Source organism: Myotis nattereri, assembly GCF_964212035.1.
Source record: "Myotis nattereri genome assembly, chromosome: 3".
NCBI lineage: Eukaryota > Metazoa > Chordata > Mammalia > Chiroptera > Vespertilionidae > Myotis > Myotis nattereri.
In genome coordinates, this window is record NC_138077.1 from 33,146,108 (window position 1) to 33,169,402 (window position 23,295).

At 44.2% G+C, this 23,295-nt stretch overlaps 1 protein-coding gene across 2 annotated transcripts in view; it reads right to left on the reverse strand.

Annotated features, from left to right (window-relative positions):
• The window catches only part of NCEH1 (neutral cholesterol ester hydrolase 1), a gene marked incomplete at its 5' end in the record, with an annotated part of 63,583 nt that overhangs the window by 15,704 nt on the left and 24,584 nt on the right, over window positions 1–23,295 (reverse strand). Inside the window, 2 exons of one of the 2 annotated variants that reach the window (XM_081087686.1) lie at window positions 1,936–2,005; window positions 4,066–4,294. In XM_081087686.1, the coding sequence (XP_080943812.1) occupies window positions 1,936–2,005; window positions 4,066–4,294 (299 nt within the window). Of the gene's footprint in view, window positions 1–1,935; window positions 2,030–4,065; window positions 4,295–23,295 lie in introns of both variants that reach the window. The other variant, XM_081087687.1, reaches the window with a different exon arrangement.

Genomic DNA, 23,295 nt, shown 5'->3' on the forward strand with positions numbered 1-23,295 from the left:
TGTGACTAGCGAGCTATGGGACCTCCCGCAGGTTACTTAACTTCTCGGGCATCAATTTCTTCATCTGTGAGGAAAATATCAAAATACTTCTCTTGGATGATTTATATGAGGATTAAGCAAGAGTCTATTCATTCATCCCACAAATATTTATTGAATGCCTACTATCTGCCAAGAATGTTTCCAGGCAATGAACAAAAGAGGCAAAAAATCTCCCTAATCTCTGCCTTAATGAAACTTACATTGTCCATTTCCATTCAGTACAATAACTACTTAATAAGTTTATGATCTGTCAGATGTTGATGACAGTTTTGGAGAAAAATAAAGCAGAGGAAAAGTGGGTTGCAATTCTTTTTTTTTTTTTGGAATGCGGTTCTATCTGTGAATGGAGGGGGAAGAACTGGTAGGTAGAGTTGTGTCTGCATCTGAAATTTTCATTATTTATTAATATTTTTACTATCAGTTTACATTTTTAAGTGTTTTTACGGCTCTTTGGGGGTATAGTTGACATAAAATAAAGTACACACATTTAAAATGTACAATTTGATAGATTTTTACATATGTATACACCCTTAAAACCACCACCACAATGAAGACAATAAACATATCCATCACCCTTCAAAGTTTCCTCCTGCCCCTTTGTAATCTATCCCTTCCACCACCCACTTCCCCAATCTGTCCCCAAGCCACCACTGTTCTTTTTTCTATTACTATAAACGAGCCCACATTTACTAGAAATCGATATAAATGAAGGGTTGCAGTTTTATTTTTTTTTCATTTTTTTAAAATATATTTTTATTGATTTTTTACAGAGAGGAAGGGAGAGAGATAGGGAGTTAGAAACATCGATGAGAGAGAAACATCGATCAGCTGCCTCCTGCACATCTCCTACTGGGGATGTGCCCGCAACCCAGGTACATGCCCTTGACCGGAATCGAATCTGGGACCTTTCAGTCCGCAAGCCGACGCTCTATCCACTGAGCCAAACCGGTTTCGGCGGGTTGCAGTTTTAAAAGGGGTGTCAGGGAAGGCCTAGCTGAAAGGATGACATGAGAAAAAGATGGCAAGGTGGAGAGACAGGTGTGCAACAGCACCTGCACCAGGTCCGCCACAGAACAGGTACCATGGCTTTGGATTATCACTGTCCACACATCTGGTATAAACAGTCACATTCTGCTTAGTTTCCCAGAAAGATGGCTAATATAAATAACTGGTAGGAGCAACTCAAAAGATCAATACTAATATCACTACTAATAATGACAATAATAACTACATCGACGAAGATTCATTGTACTCATCACTGTTCACAAGGTCTGACTTACAGAACCCGAGTCTGGGAGAATTACTTTTACATCTCTTGGTTGCAGGAGAGATTTTCTCAAAATGCTGATTGGTTTTTAGTTTTTAAAAAAGCAGTAATCAGCCCAACCAGCATGGCTCAATGGTTGAACGTCGACCTATGAACCAGGAGGTCACGGTTCTATTCCCGGTCAGTGCACATGTCCAGGTTGCAGGCTCGATCCCCAGTGTAGGGTGTGCAGGAGGCAGCCAATCAATGATTCTCTCTCATCATTTATGTTTTTATCTCTCTCTCTCCCCCTCTCGCTTCCTCTCTGAAATCAATAAAAAATAAAAATAAAAAAGCAGTAATCAAGCTTAAATGCTGTAGAAAATTGACTATATATCTCTCAATTTTCATTAATTCCTTTTCCAGAAGTTTCCAAAACTAAAATTAAAAAAAAAAATAAGATGAGGCATTATAAAGAGAAAAATTCTAAGTTATATCTGAAATTATTTTGTGTAACCTTGGGAAAGTCACCTCACCTCTCTGGGCCTTTATTTTTAGACTTTATTTTATCACTTGTAAATTAAAGTAACTGCACAATTACCTAGGATCCTTTCTTAAAATATTTTCTATGACTAGTATTAATTACTTACTCAATGGAGACAATGACAGCATTCAACTCCTCAGCCATTGCTGTACACAGTTCATCATAATATCTGATTTCTAAAAGAAACAAAGGAGCAATCACTATTAAACAAGTTATTTAATACTGTCTATTCTTCAATTCTGCTAATTGTGAATCCCTTTTAGACTTGGACTTAAATTATTAACAATAAAAAGCAAATGTGACCATAGATCTCCTTAATACAGTTACGTATACAAATGCAGAATTTAAATCAGTTTCTGATAAAATGCAGTTGCTACATAATAACAGGAAATCTACATTAGATTGCCTTTGAATGTGTTTTTAACTAACTAGAGATTTGTTTCATACTGGACTCTATGAAATGCACCAAATTCATTTTGCAGCTCTTCAAATGTATGTCTTTCCAAAAATCACAGCCAATAAGCAGTTTTCTCCTGAGAACCATAAAAATTTTCTTTTAACACCCGCATTTTATGTAATTCAGGAAAATCACCAATTTGAAGAATGTGGTATTTTGTTTAAATCAACACATAACAAATTAAAATTACAAGAACTCTTAGCAGTTCTTAGAAAGAGAATCCAAAGATTTGCCATGACAGCAGCAATTTTATTATGCAAAAAATCAATCCTTTAGCTGTTCTCCCAATATATTAAGAGCAGATTGTGTCAACAAAAAGCCAAAATATCACCTTATCCATAGGCTTTCCAAGGCAATCTTAGAATTAGAAGTTTAATAACAACATAACCATCAACACCTCCCTCAGCCTGATGCTTCCTCTGACAGTAGTGATCAGTCAAAATTAATATGGAAAAGGCCAGGTTGGCTCTTATAATCTACACCATTCCCAGCCTCCAGTGTAATGTCTCACCTGGCAAGTGTCCGATGGTACAGACTCACTCTTTTCTAGGAAAAAGATTCTGTTTTATTAATTTTTATATCCCATCACCTAGCACATAGTAGAGTGAGCACACGCACAGGATTGCATGCAACTGTTTGAGTTTTGTACCAGAAGCCCTGCCCTTTAGGAAACCTCTCAGTCCTAGGCAAACCCACCTGCTCAGTAAACATCTCTTGAAAACGTCAACAAATCAACGATTAAAGAATTATGAATATGGAGTTAAATGAAATGGGATTACTATAAAGAGCTATACTTTCGGCTTTTCCCTCATAAAAAAATTATTAAAACAAAACAAGCAAGCAAACGAGAACCAGATGCCAAAGCTCCGGGTTGAAGATGAGGAAGTAGCTCCATGAAAATCGCAGGTGGCGATAAGGCCCTCACTTCCTCCCCGGTTTGCATTCTGCCCGCTGCTCCACCTGGCAGCGTGCCATTTTGATCCCGTTCTGCTCATGAAAGAAATTCTACCCTAAAGAGACCATTCTTGAACTCTGTAAGAGCACTTCCTTTGCACGGTGGCACACTTTTGTATTTCCACCTTTGGTTTCATAAGCAGATGAAATGTAGATGAGTTAACATGTGCATTCGGGAACACCTGTTCTACTTCATAGAAAGGGGGTCCTCAAAACACAATGAAATCCCACCTTATTTGGGTGCAGAAAGCTATTGACAGCACTTTGTAATAAGTTAGTCTATGATTTAGGTCCCAGGAAATATTTTCAAAACAGTCGACCTTAATTAACAAACAAATAAGCAAATAGGCAAAAACCTTTACGTAGGGCAGTGATGGCGAACCTTTTGAGCTCGGCGTGTCAGCATGTTGAAAAACCCTAACTTAACTCTGGTGCCGTGTCACATATAGAAATTTTTTTATATTTGCTTCCATAGTAAAACAAAGACTTATATTTTTGATATTTATTTTTTATATTTAAATGCCATTTAACAAAGAAAAATCAACCAAAAAAATGAGTTTGCGTGTCACCTCTGACACGCGTGTCATAGGTTCACCATCACTGATGTAAGGTATAATCACCGAAACCAGGACACTTTCAAGCACGAAAAGGACACACCACTAATACTTCTGCTGGGATAATAGGGGCAACTGGGACTGCCCACAGGGACCAAGTCAAATGGTCCCCCTCTCTTTACCCAATAAGAAAGTCAAACTCAATTACACACACACCTCTCTCCCAGGGCCAACCACAACCCCAAGGAAACTTAAGAGGACCAGGACATACTTGCGCTTGCCAAGGCCCAGCCTCCCCCGTGGATATAAACAACGCTGCGTTTCAGTGGCTCTCCTGGCTTTGCAGGGCCTTCAAACACTCTGACTTCCACGCCGTCAAAGTCAGTGTCGGTCACATTCACCTGAGCAGTTGACCATGCGCTTTTCTTGCCAAAAGAACCGATGATAAAATTCAGTGCGAGCAGGTGATGGCTCAGGCCCAGGTAGTGCATCAGGTTACTCTGCGGGGTGAGGGAGGGAATACAGAGGGAGAGGGTGGGTCAATTTTGTCATCACCAGAGCCATACTCACCAATGCTCAGTATTTAAATTCTTACAAGGACTTGCTGCCACTTTTAATACAGTAACAAATTGCTTTTGGAGCTTACATAATTATTTTCATACCTTAGATTCCCTTTGATTTTCCAAAATCAGCTCTGAGAGGGGACTGGGACAGGTATCTTCAGTCCCCTCTTATCACAAAGGCGTAGAAATGAAATAAACTTGCCCATTTAGATGGGTCAGTGGCAGTTCCGGGACTGAAACCTGGAACTCATGAATTCCAGGATTCAGTCCTTTTTGTTTTTTCTTCCACCAGCACATCACAGTTCAAAAGCATAGAGGAGTGAAGGAAATATACCTTATTTAAATGCAAGTAAGAGGAAAGTTTTATATTTACTTTAACTATTTTTAAACTTGTATATTTAAGTCTGTCTGAGAGTAGGGGAAAGGAATAAGGTGTGAGAGGGAAGAGCAGAGTCGACTGCAACCCTGGCATTGAGAAGCAAGCTAAGCCAGGATCCCAACCAGGATCTTTCCAGCAATGTGCAAAGAACATACAGCACCCTCGCTTCCCCTCCGAGCCCCGAGGGCATCGAGCTCCGCATTAAATGTTCACAGAAAGTTATTTGGTGGAGAAGGAGCATATAGAGAAGAGACCCAAGTCATCCCTTCAGCAAAGACCTTGTGGAATGCACTCCTCTCTCTTCCCCTCCCATACAGGCCCTTCCTATTGAGTGCACTTGTAAAACTGACCTCCCTACAAGACTTCCTAGCCGAGTTTCAAAGACAGAGACTTGGAAGCAGCAGAGACCGGTCAAGCTAGAGAGGCTCAGAAGGGTCAGAGTGATTGGAAACTTGTCAGGCACACATGTGTGAACTTTCTCCAACCGGCTCTTACCGGCCAGAAGGGAAGCAGCTGGAGAGTAACAGTGCCCTTCTGTAGACCACGAAACAGAACACTGATGATTAGCGAAATATTTAATGCCATCGGAAGATCCAGGAAGCAATGATACCAGCAGAAATCAGGACTAGATAAAGTCTGCAATACCCATCACACAGCTTCCCAGCACAGTGTGCATGGCGCAGTGAAGAGAGTACCCACGTACTGTCACCCAGAACCCCTCAGCCCCTGGGCAGCCAAACTCCTGAGCCCATTATCCCAGTGTCCCATATAAATATTATTATGCAATACATATGCCTGCCATGAAAAGAGTTGGAAAGCACTGTGTTCTAAATCCACTGGCCAGTGTTCATGAAAGAAAAAGGCAAAAACACCTAGAATAGTGGCTGGTACTCTCTAAGCCTCATATGGTTAATGTGAGTAGTCTACCTCTGATGCAGAAGATCGCTGCATCTTCTGGAGTCAGCCTGGGGGGATAGGTAGCAAAATTTTTCTAGAGAAACTGAGATAATCGTTTCCCCCCCTAATGTACATTTGTAAGTAGGACGATGAGGATTACCAAGTTCTAAAATTATTTCAGGTTAAAGAGATGTAAAATAATTCTCTCTAAAAAGTTCATTTGTATGCTTACATCAAAAGGGAAGGGAGGCTGGGGAAAAGCCACAGTACACTGATACCCACACACATAACTAGCTTAGCACGTGGTCAACTTTCAACATGAGCCAACCACATTAAATGCTTAGAGCTTCTATTGCAACGGACTTCTGCATCATTTCCTGGATTCAAAGGCTGTATTCTACGTCAGTGGTTCTCCACCTTTTTCAGTGATGGTCATTCCATTCTGTCAAACAGTTTTTAAATTCTCCTCTCTAAATCCTGCTTTACTTCTGCCTATTATAGAAAAAGAAGTTTTCATGGACCATTTATCTGCATGAAAATCTATGATCATGATTAACCTCTGGAAGGGGAGTAACTGGACTGCGTGGCTCAGTGGTTAAGTGTCGACCTATGAACCAGGAGGTCATGGTTCGATTCCAGATCAGGGCACATGCCCGGGTTGCGGGCTCGATCCCCAGTGTGGGACGTGCAGGAAGCAGCGGATCAATGATTCTCTCTCATCATTAATGTTTCTATCTCTCTCTTCCTCTCTAAAATCAGTAAATATATGTATATACTATCTAATAATAGACAAACATGGTAATTGACCATACCTTTGCTATGCCTCCCATGGGCCAATCAGTGTGATATGCAAATTAACCGCCAACAAAGATGGTGGCTAATTTGCATACTGCAGGCAGTGTGGGACAGCGCCATCCCGCCTGCCCCGCGTGCCATCTGGGCCTGCTATCTGCGACCCGGGGCGGCGGGCGTCCGTGTGCAACACAACCCAGGGCGGCCAGGTGGGGCAGTAGTGATCGGTCGGCTTGCCTGGGTGTCCCATGTGCGACCCGACCCGGGGAGATGCCCCGACCCCCAGATCGGCCCTGCCGTGTGCGCAACCCGGGCAGGCGGGGCAGGAACCGAGGGATTGGGCCTGCCATCTGCCACCCAGGGAGCGGGCTAAGCCAGCAGGTGGTTATCTCCTGAGGGGTCCCAGACTGTGAGAGGGCACAAGTGGAGCTGAGGGACACCCCCTCCCATCCCTCCTCCCACGCCAGTGCACAAATTTTTGTGCACCGGGCCTCTAGTCCTATATAATAAAAGGGTAATATGCAAACTGACCAAACGGCCGAATGACCGGTCACTATGATGTGCACTGACCACCAGGGGGCAGACTCTCAATGCAGGAGCTGCCCCCTGGTGGTCAGTGTGCTCCCACAGGGAGTGCACCACTCAGGCAGAAGCCAGGCTCACAGCTAGTGAGCGCAGTGGGAGCCTCTCTGGCCTCCGCAGCAGCGCTTAGGATGTTCCACTGTGGGCTTACATCCCTGGAGGGCTCCCAGACTTCGAGAGGGCGCAGGCTGGGTGGAGGGACCCTGCCCTCCCTCCCCCCCCCCAAGTACACGAATCTCGTGTGCCTGGCCTCTAATAAATAAACATTATATATATATATATATATATATATATATATATATATATATATATATAATTTGTTTTAAAGGTGGGTAAAAGATGTACTGAGAACTTAAATAGGTAAGAATTTAAGTCTTGTCTGATTCTCTCCCTTTACCCAAATTCCCATCTTTTCTGAAGCTTTCATAGTTCCCTGTACTTTCTTTGAGACTTTAACTCTGAAGAAAATTCCTTTGATTTTAAAGCGTCGATTCAGATTAAATTTTTTTAAAGTTGGAAACCAAACAAGACATGCCTGCAGGCCAAATCTGGTCTAAGGGCCACCAGCAGCAACTTCTGGCAGAGAGGACGGGCGATCCAGTCTGACTGGAAGTGCAGCAGGAAAGCTGCTGGCAGAGTAAATGCTCTTCGTGTAGACCTTAGTTAGTGTTCAACAATGAAACAACAGAGATTGTGGGACACTGTACTATTGATATTATGAGATTATCCTTTAGGAAGAATTATGCAGCTGAAGGGTATACACAATAGGGTGGTTTAAGAGAAGAGACTGGAGGCAAGGGCAACTGCTATAAGAGCCAGGCAGTTGTCTGCAGGAGAGAAAATGAGGGTCTGCCCCTGAAGAACACGGGGCGGGAACATCAGCAGGATCACTGAGTCAGAGTTGATGGGTCTTGGCAGCTGCTCATAGAGAGGGGGGGCTGTGAGGCAGGCAGGCAGGGTAGAGGGACACAGAGAAAAGATTCAGAGATGCCCAGGGTTTTCACCTGGGGTATGAGAAACGGAGAACACGGGCAGAACAGTCAGGGAAGGTAAGATAAGATTCATTTTAGAACTGCTCCATGCAAAGCCAATGGAAGAGTTAGGTAGATCAGTTGCTCCCCGTATGTGCTCTGACGAGGGATCAAACCCAAAACCCTTTAGAGCAGTGGTTCTCAACCTTCTGGCCCTTTAAATACAGTTCCTCCTGTTGTAACCCAACCATAAAATTATTTTCGTTGCTATTTCATAACTGTAATGTTGCTACTGTTATGAATCGTAATGTAAGTATCTGATATGCAGGATGGTCTTAGGTAACCCCTGTGAAAGGGTCGTTCGACCACCAAAGGGGTCGCGACCCACAGGTTGAGAACCGCTGCTTTAGTGCGGGGGACGACCCTCCAACCAACTGAGCCACCTGGCCAGGGCTGGCCATCAGCAACTTTAAGCTAACTTATAACTTACGTTTAAGTTAACTTGTAAGATTCCAGTATATCTTCTAGTACAGTGGTTCTCAACCTTGGCTGCACATTAGAATCACCTGGGAATCTTTTTAAAATCCTGATTCCTGGGCCTCATCCTCCGGAAATTCTGTTTCTTTGTTATGGCGTGGGGCCACAACATTAGTAACAAAGAAACAGAATTTCCGGAGGATGAGGCCCAGAAATCAGGATTTTAAAAAGATTCCCAGGTGATTCTAATGTGCAGCCAAGGTTGAGAACCACTGTTCTAGTGAATCTGAGACATTATAAAGTTCTTCAAAAATGCTGATTTTTTTAGATCTCTTTGTAATAAGTATACATCATTTAGGACTTGCCGAAGGAGAACAGTGTAACAAACATCAAAGATCAGCATCAGAATTGTGAATTACAGGTGACTTGGAAAGGAAAATTAGATATTTAGGCTCATTTCAGAAATTAAAAGGGAAGTGGAAAGAGTTGCTTTTTCTCATCTCCCTGTGAATTGCCTACCTCCCCCTCCTTAGTCCAAAATGACATATAGGCCTCATTTTGCCCATCTTTGGAATTTCATGCTTATGTGAATTCCCCATGCACATGTGTTAAACTTTTATTTTCTCCCATTAGGCTGAAGTATGTGATTTGAATTATTTAACCAGCCAGGACTCCCGAGGTAAGAGGAAAGTTTCACAGGCCCTGAAAGTGGGAACATACTAGACACGATAGATGTAGAAACTTCAAAATTAGAGATGTATAGCTTATAGTAGGAGAGAAGAGACAGGCTGTGTGTAGAGGCTGCCTGGAGACGGTCTCAGCTGAGCTGAACTGAGTTTTAAGGAATGATCAGTAGTTTGGAGAAGGAGAAAGGGGGAGGAAAGGCACACAGGTATTTGTGTGTGGGACAGGTGTTCCACGCATCAATTTCTGCTCCCCCCCCCCCCCGCCCTCACTTTGCTTTACGAGTGTTCAGCACCACTCTCTTCCAGTGAGAATAGGAAGACATCGAAGTCCTCTTTCCTATTCCTACCCAGATTACAAAAATAAAATAAAAAAAACACTCTTTCACTTGCTTGGGGCTGGATCTCTAATCCAACCTGACTCCGGCGTTTCTGAGGCTTTTAGCAATATGGTAAATTCCACCGGAGATGGGGAGTCAATTTGCTCAGGGAAAGCAGGAATTGTAAAGCTGAACAAAATAAAATATGAAACCTTGGGAACAGCATCATTTAAAGGGATAGTGGACAGGAGAGAAAGAACCAATCATTAAGAGACCTTCCCCATCCCTATCTCCCCCCCGCCCCCCCCCCCCCCAAAAAAAGAGACGGAATTAATGCTTAGTGTGGCAGGAGAAACAAGAAGCTGGAGAAGTTGAGGGGAAAGAGTTTCAAGAAAGAGCAAGCTGTTAAATGCCTGCAGAGAGACCAAGCAGACCACTGGTGTTGACAGTGGGGTCATGGGATAATCCGTGAACCTAATGAGTACAGCTGAGTGGGAGATACCTGGCTGGAAGCCAGGCAATGATGGGTTGCAGAGTGAGTGGGAGTGAAGCAATAGCCATGGAGAATGCGGAGGAGTGCTTTCACTGTCGTAGAAAAGGCAGTAGGACAAGAGGCTGAGGGGAAAAGTAAAGAAAACCAGGAAACCTTTTTTCCTAAAGATGAAAGTTGAGCATGCTTGTAGGGAAAGAGCCTGTAAACAAGCAGAGACAAAGGTTCCAGAAGAGAAGAGAAATAATAAGTGAAGTGAGCCCCTGAAGGAAGGAGGAGGAGAGAGGTTCTGGAGACAGATAAAAGGGCTGGCCTTGGGAGGCAGTGGCTGGTGAGATTACAGTTGGTAGGCAGAAAAGCTGAGGGCATTTACCTCTAAAGAGAACTGCTTTCTGTTGAGATCAGTGCTGTCTTTACCCCAAAGACAGCGACTTTTCAAAGGCCGCCCTCTTTGAAGGCAACCCATTACAATCTGGCTTCTGGCCAGATACCTCCGACCCATTGTCTTATGACATTCACCAATGGCCCCATCACCCCCTGCCAATGCCCATGACCTGCTTGGCTGCACTGTAGGCATCTAACAACTTGCTCTTTCGTGAAACTCTCTTCCCCTTAACTTCTCCAGTCTTGTTTTCTCTTATCATAGTAATAATTAAGACCTTTTTTTTTTTTTGAGGGGGGGGGAGGGAGGGAAGCCTTGTCTTTTATTGATTATTTCTTCCTCTCCTGCCCACTGGCCCTTTAATAATGGTGTTCCTCAAGGTTCCATTATTAAAATTTTATTCAACTGCACAACTCCTGCTTTCCTTGAGGAAACCAATGTACTTCTACAGCACAATGCCTAGCAAACAGGAAGTGCTTACTAACTAGCAGCCTATTAAATTGAATGGCTAGGACCTCTGTCCATAGGCTGGTGACTTCCAAATTTCTCTCTCCAGTTCCCGATCAGTGGTTCTTAAGCCGCAGGTGCCTATTTCCAACCATCTCCAGAATCTAGCCCAAGCATGTTGTGTGGCCCGCCGGCCGTGAGTTTGACATGCTGGATCTTGCCGAAAAGCTCTTAGAAATGAACAGGTTCTACCCTTCCTTCTCCACCCCCAACTCAGCAACTCCCTTCTTTATTAACGATCTGACCATAATTCTAGTTTTCAAGCTGGGGACAATCCTTGCTATGGGTTTCTCCTGCTATCTGAAAGCAGAGCATTCCTATGAAAGCTTTCAGGAGCTGAAATGGCCTGAAGTGAAGAAGCAATTACCATTCATTTAAATGGAAACATATTTTTAGTCCAGTTTTACGCTAAGTGTAACAGCCTTACAAGCTCCCTTAGGCTTTCCTAATAATACCTGAGGACACATTTTGCTAATGGATGCACAACATAAATCAGGAAAAAGCCCAGATGCTCACAGGCACAGTACAAAGCTATGGTGGCTTGATGCTAGGACACTGAGTGTAACTGGGGTGCCCCCTCTCGCTGCTTGGGGTGTGTGCTACCTCCACGAGGGCTCTCTGCAAAACAAACTCTGAATGCTGTTTTTGCTTTTTACCATTTTTCATAAAAATGAAATCCTTCCTTCCTTTAGGTTACTTGACAACAGGTACTAATATAGGCCTTTCATAAAAGCAAAGTGGCACAGCAGGGGACACCTGTATTTTCTTCAGCTCCTTCTCTCCCTCACATGATAAGCAATCAATCATCCATCTGTGTCAATTCCACCTGCCAACAATTTCTGAATCTTGTTCTACCCCCAGCCTCCAGGCCCCAACTCGTACTGCTGCCTTGATTATATGCTCATTATTTCCCGTGTTTGCCTACTAACCTGATGTTTGCCTATGACCTGATGTTTACTGCTTATCAGAGTTCTGACCCTAAAAGGCTACTCAGATTACCTGGCTACTTAAAAACTTCCACTGCCTTCCAGTTTTCTACAGAAAAAATAAACACAGTGCACTTGACATTCCAGTCTGATACTCTCCTTTCCACTCTCCTTTCCAACCCCCATCTCTCACCACCCCAACCCTTGTACTTTCCACTTCTCTGGAGTCACATTTACTCAAGTACAACTTACATAATTTTATTTTATCCTGTACCTGCTGTTTTCTTTGGCAATGGCCTTCAGTGGTGTGTTAGAATAACTCCAGGTCACAAAAATCAACTGTTGAAATCTACAAGTCAGTTGACATCAGGTCAATAGTTTGAAATTGGCCGTGGTGGGAGTACTTACATCATGGAAATTAGCAAGAGCTACAAATCAGGTTTTCCCCTCCCCGCACCCTCGCCCCAGCACTCCATTGCCTCTCTACTTCACCCCTTTCCCTGCTCATCCAGAGCACTACATACTAGTTTAGGGTGTGGACCAGGAAGTCAGTCGGCCAAGGTCCAATCTCGGCTCACACTTTACTAGTTGGGTGATTCCGGGGAAGTCACCAAACTTCTCTCTGCCTCTGTTTCTCCACCTGCAAAATTAGGGTGATCATCATAACTACTTTAGAGTGCTTTTGAAAGCCTTCCCGGCATAGAACTTAAAATATCCATTCTCAGAATGCTCTTTTTATTTGCTCATGTAAGGCCCTCATAGCATTTCAGACTGTCATAGAATAAAGGCTCACTACCTGAGCTTAGCTGTGGTGGCTGCCAAGGTCACTCTCACATCCGCTGGGAGCCACGCTGACTCACCGGCTGCACGGTCCTGAGCTGAGAGATATACAAGGACTTCAGGGGAACAGAGCCCTCTAAGTGATATAAACCCCCATCTTCCAGCCTTCCTCCGAAGAAAAGGTTGTGAAGAGTCACTTTTCATTATCCTGCCTTGAAATTCTCCGAACAAGGTTAGAAAGGGTAAAGGAAATAGGAGGGAGAAGAAAGAGCCCAGACCTTGGACAGAAACCAAGGCCAAGGCCTGGCTCTATCATTTATTGGCTACATGACCTGGGCACAGTTCCGAAGTTCTCTGGGCCCCAGGGTCCCAGAAGGGAAGACAGAGCACACGTGACAAGTAAATCCACATCCCCTGTTGTTGCCCCTCTCTCTGGAGGCCCTGAACTGGCAGGAGCCTTGCTCAGGACTTTGGTAGGTCCCCATCTGGTTAGGCACCCTTCCTACACCTGCCCTTCCTCCCTTATTTCTTTTACTCAACACTGTGTTGGTTAAAGAAACCTTCTTTCCCACACTGAGATTAGGCAGGGACCAAAAGAGTTGTGTGGGGCATAGCAGCACTCTTGTCCATATAGCAAGGCACGGGGAGGCGGGGGGGGGGGGGGGGGGGGTGCTGTTCAGACAACCTGGGAAGCACAGTAGGGTTCTCAGAGGAGATGACTCTACTACAGAATTTCAAGTTTGTTTAGTTCTGTATCCAAGGATTTCATTACAAGCTACAAAGAAAAGCCTCACCACCTCTCAGTTAACAAGGTAACCTAGAACAGAGAAAGGAAAGCGCTCAGAGGGATCCGACACCCTAAAGCCTTCCGTGTGTTCTCTCCCTCCCGATTCAATCTGGGGGAGCACAAAAAGGACAAGCTTTTTTCTTTCCAGTTCCTAAACCTGTTTGTTTTTTTTACTGTCACAAAGAAGACAAAGTACTTGCTTAGTTCCAAAAGCCTGGCATCTTCTGTCAAGACATGTCCAGGAGTATAATAATAGCTCAGACATACTGACATGTGCTGTCTGCCAGTCAGTGTCCTCAGTGTGGAGGTATCTCGGACCAACAGTGTCCAGTGACTAGCCCAAGGTCACACAGGCAGAAAGGAGTGGGCTGGATTTGAACAGAAGCATTCTGGTTCCAGACACCTTAACCTTCACCCTCTACTGCCACTCACCAGTCAATTTAGTCTCAAACCTATATCATAAAACTGGAAGATTTTACATCCGGAACGCACGTGTCGTTTCCCATATTTACACAAGGGGAAACAGGCTCGTGGAAAATATATGCCTCCCCCAGGGTCAGCAGCCGTAACAGAGCAGCTCTAGCCTTGACGACCTTGGGCCCAGGAGGCACCCCGCTTCTCTCCCTTCCCTCCAGCTCTTCCTCAGCGGCACATTCTCTCTCAAGCCTGCTCTGGGCCTTTTCTCTCTCACCCCTTTCTCGGTTCTGTTCCATCTCACTCTCTACCTTCCAGACACACGCACATGACAGCTGAAATGAGACTTTAAAAAATTAATTCGAGTTCTTTCATACTCACACCTCTGTTATCTATAACAGCAGTAACTAGATTGTAAGCTCCTTGGGATGAGGCCTGAGTCTTGGCAATCGATTGTTTTCCAGAGCCTCAGACAGAGCTGGTCATAAACAAATGCCCTTCACGGGGCCACTGCAGCTGCTGAACGCCTCCCTTGGTCGCCGGGACAAGCAGCATTTGTTTTCACTGGAGTGTTCCCGATAGCAGCTGGCTAAAGGGCAGCACAAAGGAATTCCAGTCCTCAACCAACCTCCCAAGCTTCCTTCGGCTAGATGGCAACTCAGAGCCCGCCCACTCACGCCCTCTGCCTGACTTCACAAGTGTGTTCAGTTCTACAGGCTTCTCCAGATTGGAGATTAACCTTCCTCTTCATGTAACGTGCAGGAAGCAGCAAATTAGATGTGGCCTTTGAGAAATGGTTTCTTAAGTGGCAGGTAAACCCAAAAGTCACAGGCAAATGATTTTTATAGACACCTACAGATGTCGGAAGAGCCAGAGTCAGATGAATTACACTAAATTAAGACACCCTTGTGTACCTTCCGCATGCGGTTACAATAAATGAATGCATACTATATAAAATATATAATCAATTTTAAGAAGCACAATAATGACTCTTTTGTACAATGCTTTACAGTTTATGACCGTTTGAACTTTCCCTTGTTTCAGTCTCAAAGAACCTATGAAAGCGGAAGAGCAGATATTACACTCATTTTATGCTCACTTGAAGCTAAATGCCTTGCCCAGGATCATGAAGCTCCAAGTGACAGAGTGAGCACCAGGATGCAGCTGACTGCCCCACCGCTCCGAATGCCATTACTCAGAGCTCAGCATAAAATCGCTAACTGAACCATTATTTAACACTCAGCCTCTCCCATCACACGGGTTTCGAGCACTTAAGAGTAGAAGGTTTAAAATCGGGGTGGAGAAGGGAAGTAGGTCATTTTCCCTTACCAGCAGCACGTGTGCCAGCAGATCTGCTGGGCCGGTCAACAGGAGCAGGTTGCCTGTCAACAGGGCCTAAGAAAACTGGCTTTAGTACAAAAGCCCGTGGCTTTACAGCAATTAGAATTTCTACAGCCAGAAGTTTCAGTCACTCCTTGGCCTGAGGCCTTAGGAGAGATGATGGTCCAGCAATCCCAGAGACTTAGGAAGGAAGGAAGGCTGCAGAGATAGGATCTGAAGGTCCCTAACAATGGAGGTTCTAAATCTAGCCCAGGAGGGGATTCTGATTTCACAGACTCAGGAAATTGAAGCAATCTACACTTCACAATCTTGTTTAGATGTTTTGTTGTAAATTGAGTGTGTTTAAGGTCTAACATTAAGTCTAAATCAAAATATCTATACAACAGATAACTATATTGGTTATAGTTAGAGGTTAGATAACCAACTGTTGTGAATTGATAGGTTAGATATCCCATCACGAGGAAGAGTCCGTATCTATTTTTTATCCACTTGTTCAGCAAACATTTGTGTTTACTTGTGTCTCAGACACCAAAACTGGTACAGAGACAAGCGGAAATAAAAAGATGGGCTCCATCCTTCAGCGACAGTAGGTAAGGTGGATATATATACTCTGCAAGGCAATGGTAGGGAAAGGACCCTGCATACCTACACAGAGAAAGAAAAAACAATTTCTGCTCAGAGGAGTTTGCAACATGTTCACAGCATGGGTGATATTTGAGTTGAGTCTCTAGGAGCAAATAACCATTTGCCAGAAAAAAAAAAAATGAGGGACCACATTCCAAACAGGGGAACAAAGGATGGTAACTTACAAGGTATAGAAGAGAAAGGCTTGCTGGGAAGTTGGGATGAACTACTTGGTCCTCAGAGAAATAGGGTTAGCACTGTATTTCAATGTGTTAAAATAGTGTTAATTTAATGACTTTGAATCTGGTCTTTATGATACTTCCTTTTTTTTCTTTTTAATCTTCATTGTTGAAAGTATTACAGATCCCCCCTCCCCCCTCCACTCCCTTCGCCCCTCTCCCTCGTTATGACACTTTCTAAGAACATCTATTCCTCCTCTCCATCATCCACCCCTCATCCCCAGTACAAAACCCAGGGAAGCAAAAGTCTGGTTCCACTAGAAGAGATAAATCCCAACTGGAAAGACAAAATAAGTTTGGCACAATAAGCAGGTTAGTAAATTATTAGTTTTTACTGTTCACCTGACTCTAGCACTTAGCTAAACACCCTTCATGTGTAGTGTGAAGAAGAGTTAAACTTGAGACTAATTTTTTTTTCATGATTTCTTCTGAGAGGATTGGAAATTGAGGCTTATAATGACTGTCAAGTAGGTACAAAGTAAATATTCCCATTTTGAGACCCATTCATCATACTATCACATTACACGTGAAAGTTAAAACTGAACATATTCTCAGTACTTAATTCCTTAGTTCCGTTAGCCCTGACATTCCCTAGTGCAGAGAAAGCAGAAGCCTAGAAAAATGCTATTTTATAACCCAGAGATCATCAGCTTTACACTTCAGAGAGTGATGGGTTTGAGGTAGCCTGTGTTGGCAATCAGGACATCACTACTTGCATTAGTTGTGCCTTTATTATTTTTGCTGAATAACTATTAAATGGTGCATAGTTAAATTTTACTGCTTGCGCATAGACATATATAGTGGTTAAGAATTTTCAGTAAGAAAACTTCAATGTAAAGACTCAGTTTCTTTGTAGGTTTTGAATTGTGTGTGACCCAGTGACTTATAAAGAAACATAAGCATAAGGTTATTTCCCACTGTGCTGTTAATAAAACTTAGCATTATTAAATATTGTCCTCCTCTCATATTATGTACTAGAGACCTGGTGCACAAAAATTTGTGCACTCAGGGAGGAGGGGAGGTCCCTCAGCCCGGCCTGTGCCCTCTCACAGTCTGGGACACCTCAGGGGATGACCATCTGCTGGCTGAGGCCTGCTCCCCAGGGGATTGGGCCTAAGCTGGCAATCAGACATCCCTCTGGCAGCCCGGCAGCCGTCGGGGGATGTCCACTTGCCAGCGGGGAGCAGACCTAAGCTGCAGTCGGACATCCTTAGCGCTGCTGAGGAGGCAGGAGAGGCTCCAACCACCAACGCTGTACTGGCAGCCATCAGCCTGACTTGTGGCTGAGCAAAGCTCCTGCCTATGGGAGCTCACTGACCACCAGAGGGCAGCTCCTACATTGAGCGTCTACCCCCGGTGGTCAGTGTGTGTCATAGTGACCAGTCATTCCCAGTCTTTCTGCTGTTAGGATCAGTTTGCATATTATCCTTTTACTAAATAGGATAGAGGCATGGTGCACAGGTGGGGGCCGGCTGGTTTGCCCTGAAGGGTGTCCCGGATCGGGGGGGGGGAGGGGGTCCCGCTTGGGTGCCTGGCCAGCCTGAGTGAGGGGCTGATGGCTGTTTTCAGGCTGCCCACACCCCCTTCAGGGTTGGGGTCCCCACTGGGGTGCCTGGCCAGCCTGGATGAGGGGCTGAGGACTGTTTTCAGGTGGGCCAAGCCTGCAAGTGAAGCTCCCAGTCTCTCCTTTTTTTCTTTTTTTTTATTCTGGGATTTATTTACCTTCTGTAATTGAAACTTTGTTGCAGCTCCAGCTCCAAGGCCGGCTGGCTGAAAGCAGGTTTCTGGGGTTTGTTTAGCTTCTATAATTGCAACATTGTTGCTTATAGTGTAGCTCAGAGCCCAGCTGCGGCAGGCAGGGAACCTTGGCTTCCTCCATCACTGGAGCAAGCAAGCCTCCTGTTCGCTTCAGCTGCCTGGCTGCCGGGAGCCATCTTGGTTGGCAGTTAATTTGCATATCACCCTGATTAGCCAATGGGAAGCATAGCGGAGGTATAGTTAATTACCATGTTTGTCTATTATTAGATAGGATTGGATATATAAAAAATAATATAGCTCTGCTGGTTTGGTTCAGTGGCTAGAGTGTCAGCCTGCAGACTGAAAGGTCCCAGGTTCGATTCTGGTCAAGGGCACACGCCCTTGTTTTGGACTTGATCCCCAGTGGAGGACATGCAGGAGGCAGCCAATCAATGATTCTCTCTCATCATTGACGTTTCTATCTCTCTCTCCCTTCCTCTCTGAAATCAATAAAAAATATATTTTAAAAAATAATCTATATATACAAAAGAGTAATATGCAAATCAACCAAACAGTAAAATGATCAGAACGACAGCTCCACCAGTTGCTACTAGGCACACTGACCACCTCTCAGTCCCTCCCCACAGCAATCCCTCCCCAAAGCCAGCAGACATGCTCCAACCGGGGTATGGGGGGATGGGGTGGGGGGGCGGGGCCAGCTGCTGGCAGCCGGGGAAGATGCCTCTGATCACAGGCCAGGCCTAGGGACCACACCCGCATGCACCCGGCCACTAGTAATAATATAAACTGAGCCACCTTAAAATGGAGTTTGAGCTGCCATCCATGGGAACTGCCTTGTACATCTTATGCCACAAACTTTGAAATGTTAAAACAAAGCAAAACAACCTTTGGACTGAGCCTAAAGCAACACCGTGTCCTGAACAATCACTTGCAAAGATAAGAAAGCAGATATGACTACCAGACTGAAAATTTTAAACACTCTAGAATTAGCATCACTATATCAGCTTATCTGCACCTATAGAAATGCTTCTTTCACTGATGTAATTGTTCCCCTTTCCTTTTTCCTCAAATACCCCTTGCCTTTGCCTCCTAATCTTAATATTGTGTTTCTGCCTGAATCAGAGCTTCCTGAATAGCTATTCATATATATAATTCATATACATATAATTCATATATATATATATATTGATTTCAGAGAGGAAGGGAGAGAGAGATAGAAACATCAATGATAAGAAAGTACAGCGGGAAGGCAGAGGAGGGTTCGGGAGGGTAAAAGATCAACCGTAGGACTTGTATGCATGCATATAAGCATAACCAATGGACCCAAGACACTGGGGGAGGTGGGGAGAGCATGCCTCAGGGGGTAGGGGAGGCCGGAGGGAGGTCAATGGGGAAAAAAAGGAGATATATGTACTACTATTTGTAATACTTTAAACAATAAAATAAAATTTAATTTAAAAAGAGAGAGAGAATCATTGATGGGTTGCCTCCTGTATGGCCCCTACTAGGAATTGAGCCCACAACCCAGGTATGTGCCCTGACTGGGAATCAAACCATGACCTCCTGGTTCATAGGCTGATGCTCAACCACTGAGCCATACCAGACAGGCGCTATTTTTTTTTATCTCAAATAAATGCTGTTGCCTCTCACTTTGGCCTTTTATATTTAGGTCAACAGGTAAATCAGGTGAATCCTATATAATAAACGCCTAATATGCAAATTGTCCCCTCGGGGGTCATTCAACCAGGAGTTCGAAGGGGAGACTGGGAGTTCAACTGCTCGCTATGACATACGCTGACCACCAAGGGGCAGTGTGGAACATGGCGGGTGTCGGCAGCACAGTGCTGGCAGCGGGCAGTAGTGGAGGCATGCTGACCCCGATGGGCCCTGACAAGAGTGGGAACATGGCAGGATGGTGGAGCAGGTGACTGGGCAGCTTCAGGCCAAGGCGGGGTGCCAGGTGGGGCTGCGGGGCTGGGTGTGCGAGCTGGAGCCCCATCTCCACAGGCCACCCAGAGGGACTCCACCCATGCACCAATTCGTGCATCAGGACTCTAGTCAGTATATCAAAGTGAATGAGGGAGAGAATGTTTACAAAGACAATTCTCTGTTTGAAGATAAGCACCATAGGATAATGACAATGCATTTTTTCACTGCTTCATCCCTACCACTTAGCATATTGCCTGGTGTACAGTATGTGTGCACCAAGCCCTTGTGGAAAGAATGAGTGTCCATATCACACTTAGAAGTATATATTTATAATGCTTGAAAACACACTGCTTCCCATATATCTGAAACTATTTACCAAGACATACATTATCGTGTCTGATAATTATGAGATCACTAAAACTAATTTTACCTTCGCAACTACCAAGAAAATCAAATCTAAAAAATGCTGCAAGACTACAAATAAACAAAAATTGGAAACAGCTCACTAAAATGCAATTATCTAGGCACAAAAAAAACCCCACATAAATCTGGGTGAAAAGGTAATCAAGTAAATACATTTCTTAGGAGTCATAATGACTACTCAATCTAGTTCAGACATCTTGTGGGTTTAGGTGGGAATTTAAGCCACGGTAACATAAGAAGCCAACTGAACAGATACCATCTAGTCTGTGTGCAATTCTGTAGAGAACTCCCAGTAGCTAGAACTCGGTCTCAGAGAGAACCAGCAAAGCTCCATCCTCACGGAGCTTGTAAAGGAGCCTCTCTGACCTAATTCTCTCTCATCTAGGTCTCAGCTCTCATTTCTTCAGACATCTTTCCTGACTTACCAAATGCCTTGGTGAAAAACGCAATCCCGACGAACTTACACTGGATGTAAACAAAGCTGTGTAATTCTAAAACCTAAAGAGCCCACAGGTATATAGACTCTCCTTTACAAACTGAGAAAACTGATGCCAGAGAGGTAAGGTGACCAGGCCCAAACCATCCAGTCACTGACATGTTTGGACTAGAATGCAGGTCTGCAGTCCCAGTTCCAGGTTCTTTCACTACATCTCCATGGAAAAAAGTTTCAATTTATCTCAGAAAGTTTCTGTGGCCCTAACGGTTCATCTCTCCCCCTTCATAGCAAAATTGCTTGGTTCTAGACTTATTAGTGTTATTTTGCTGTTGTTGCTGTTGTTGTTATTTTAATTCCACTATTCCAGTGATGGCGAACCTTTTGAGCTCAGTGTGTCAGCATTTTGAAAAACCCTAACTTTACTCTGGTGCCATGTCACATATAGAAATTTTTTGATATTTGCAACCATAGTAAAACAAAGACTTATATTTTTGATATTTATTTTATATATTTAAATGCCATCTAACAAAGAAAAATCAACCAAAAAAATGAGTTCGCGTGTCTTAGGTTTGCCATCACTGCACTATTCTGAGGCAGGCTACTAAGAAGCCAGGAAAATTCCTTTCGGAAGTGGAATGAGGGAAACTGAGACGAAATAATGAAATAAGGCCAAACAATTTTACCAATTTACAGACACCTGGTGAATCACAAGGTCTTATCGTCCCTAACCAAGGACACTTAGGAGCAAATGGTTTACACATTCCAGATCACGTGGAGGCAGACCCGCCTCCCTCCCAGGCCCTCTTCAATGACATTCTTTAAAGATGAAACTCACCAGATAATGACCCTGACCCTTCTATACACTCATTTTGATAAATCAACACATTGAAGGACAACTCATGAATGTGCTGTTAAGGCCCTCCCTTGAGACCTCCCCTAGGATTCCCACAATAGAGGGGAGACAGAAGCCTCAAGACAAAGGACCCAGTGTGGGCTCTCTCTCGAGTATGCCCAAGCCTTTTCTTGTGCATGGATTTTTTTTTTATTTTCTTTTTCCTAAACTCTAAGATCCCCTCGAGACTTGAAACCAGGGGAGCAGCAGGCAGCAGGAGCTTGTCCCAGGCTAACCCCCTGAACCTGTCTCCAAGATCCCCCTTTTTCTCTTACTTCCCAGTGAGCTAAAAGCAGCCCTGCCCTAACTCACTTCTGTCACTTTGACTTTCACTTCTCAGTGAGTTCATGCAACCTAGTGTGGCTCACTTCTTTCTTATAAAGTCTCTAGAGCAGTGGCTCTCAACCTTCCTAATGCCATGACCCTTTAATACAGTTCCTCATGTTGTGGAGACCCCCAATTTCATTGTTACAAATTGAACATAATTAAAGCATAGTGATTAATCACAAAAACAATATGTAATTATATATGTGTTTTCCGATGGTCTTAGGTGACCCCTGTGAAAGGGTCGTTTGACCCCCAAAGGGGTCACGACCCACAGGTTGAGAACCGCTGCTCTAGAGAGCCAAAGCCTAAGGCCTTCCTTTGTTTCACTGTCCCCAGCTTCAATATATGCACTCTCAAAACCACCTGGACTCATGTTGTGAAATCTTTTCTTCACAAAGTCAAGAACCCACACACTCCAGGCCAGCCCAAGGCAGACCTGGTCTGGCCCAGACCCCATTGGGTAACACTTCCACTTTACTATTCCATCTGCCTCCCAAACCTACAGCCAGAACATCCATGTTTCAACAGCACTGTTCTAAATCCTCTCTACCTGCTGACCTGAGTCCCGAGCTCTCTTTGACATCTCTGGCTTTAACTTTTTGTTGCCTTTTTACATGCTTAGAATATTAGAATGTTAGAGCTGGAGGGAAAACGACAAAGCGGCTTTTCCCAAACTGTGTTTCATGGAACAGCAATTTGAGGAGGTAATTTTGCACAGAGAACAGTGAAAGGCTCTAATCTTATGATTAACTAAGCTTGGGAAATACTCCATATCAGTTCTCTAAGAGGTTCACAGGGCACATCAGCTTTTGATTTTTATTGTTGTAATCCTCATCCAAGGATATTTCTTTCCATTGAATTTTTTAGAAAGGGGGTGGGGGACAGAGAAACCTCTATGTGAGAGAGACACATCAATTGGTTGCCTGCCATTCAAACCCTGACCAGGGCCGGGGATTAAGCCGGCAACCAAGGTATGTGCCCTTGACCTGGAATTGAACCAAGGACACTTTGGTTCGTGGGCCAATGCTCTAACCACTGAGAAAACCGGCCAGGGCCACATCCGCTTTTTAAAGACAAAGACAAGCCCCAGAAGTGAAACAGGAATTTATTTTACTCTGCTTAGTCTTTCATCTTTTCACACCTATTAAATTCCCTTAAACTGGTTTAGGAAGACTGTACCTAGCCCAGCTCCCTTCTTCTACAAGTCAAAACTGAATCTGCATTTGAATCACTTACCAAGATCCTGCTTTATTTGGGAGTCAGAGCCAGAGCTCCAATCCTGCTCTGAGTCCCAGACCAGGCCCTACACGCTAAGTATTATTTCTCCTCTGCTAGATCCAATGCTTTCTGGTCTTCAGCACCCATGATATGCAACTCTGTGCCCCGAGATGCACTACAAATGTCCACACAGTGTATGCTTAAGGGGAAGGGAAGAAGAGTGGATGCTTGGCTTTATTATTTCAGATTGATCTTACATCCAATCAGGACATAGGACTATGCTGGGTTTCCTCTGTTGCACAACATCTGTGTAACACTAAACACTGGGCATAGGCATGCAACGCCATCCCAAGGATCCTTCTCA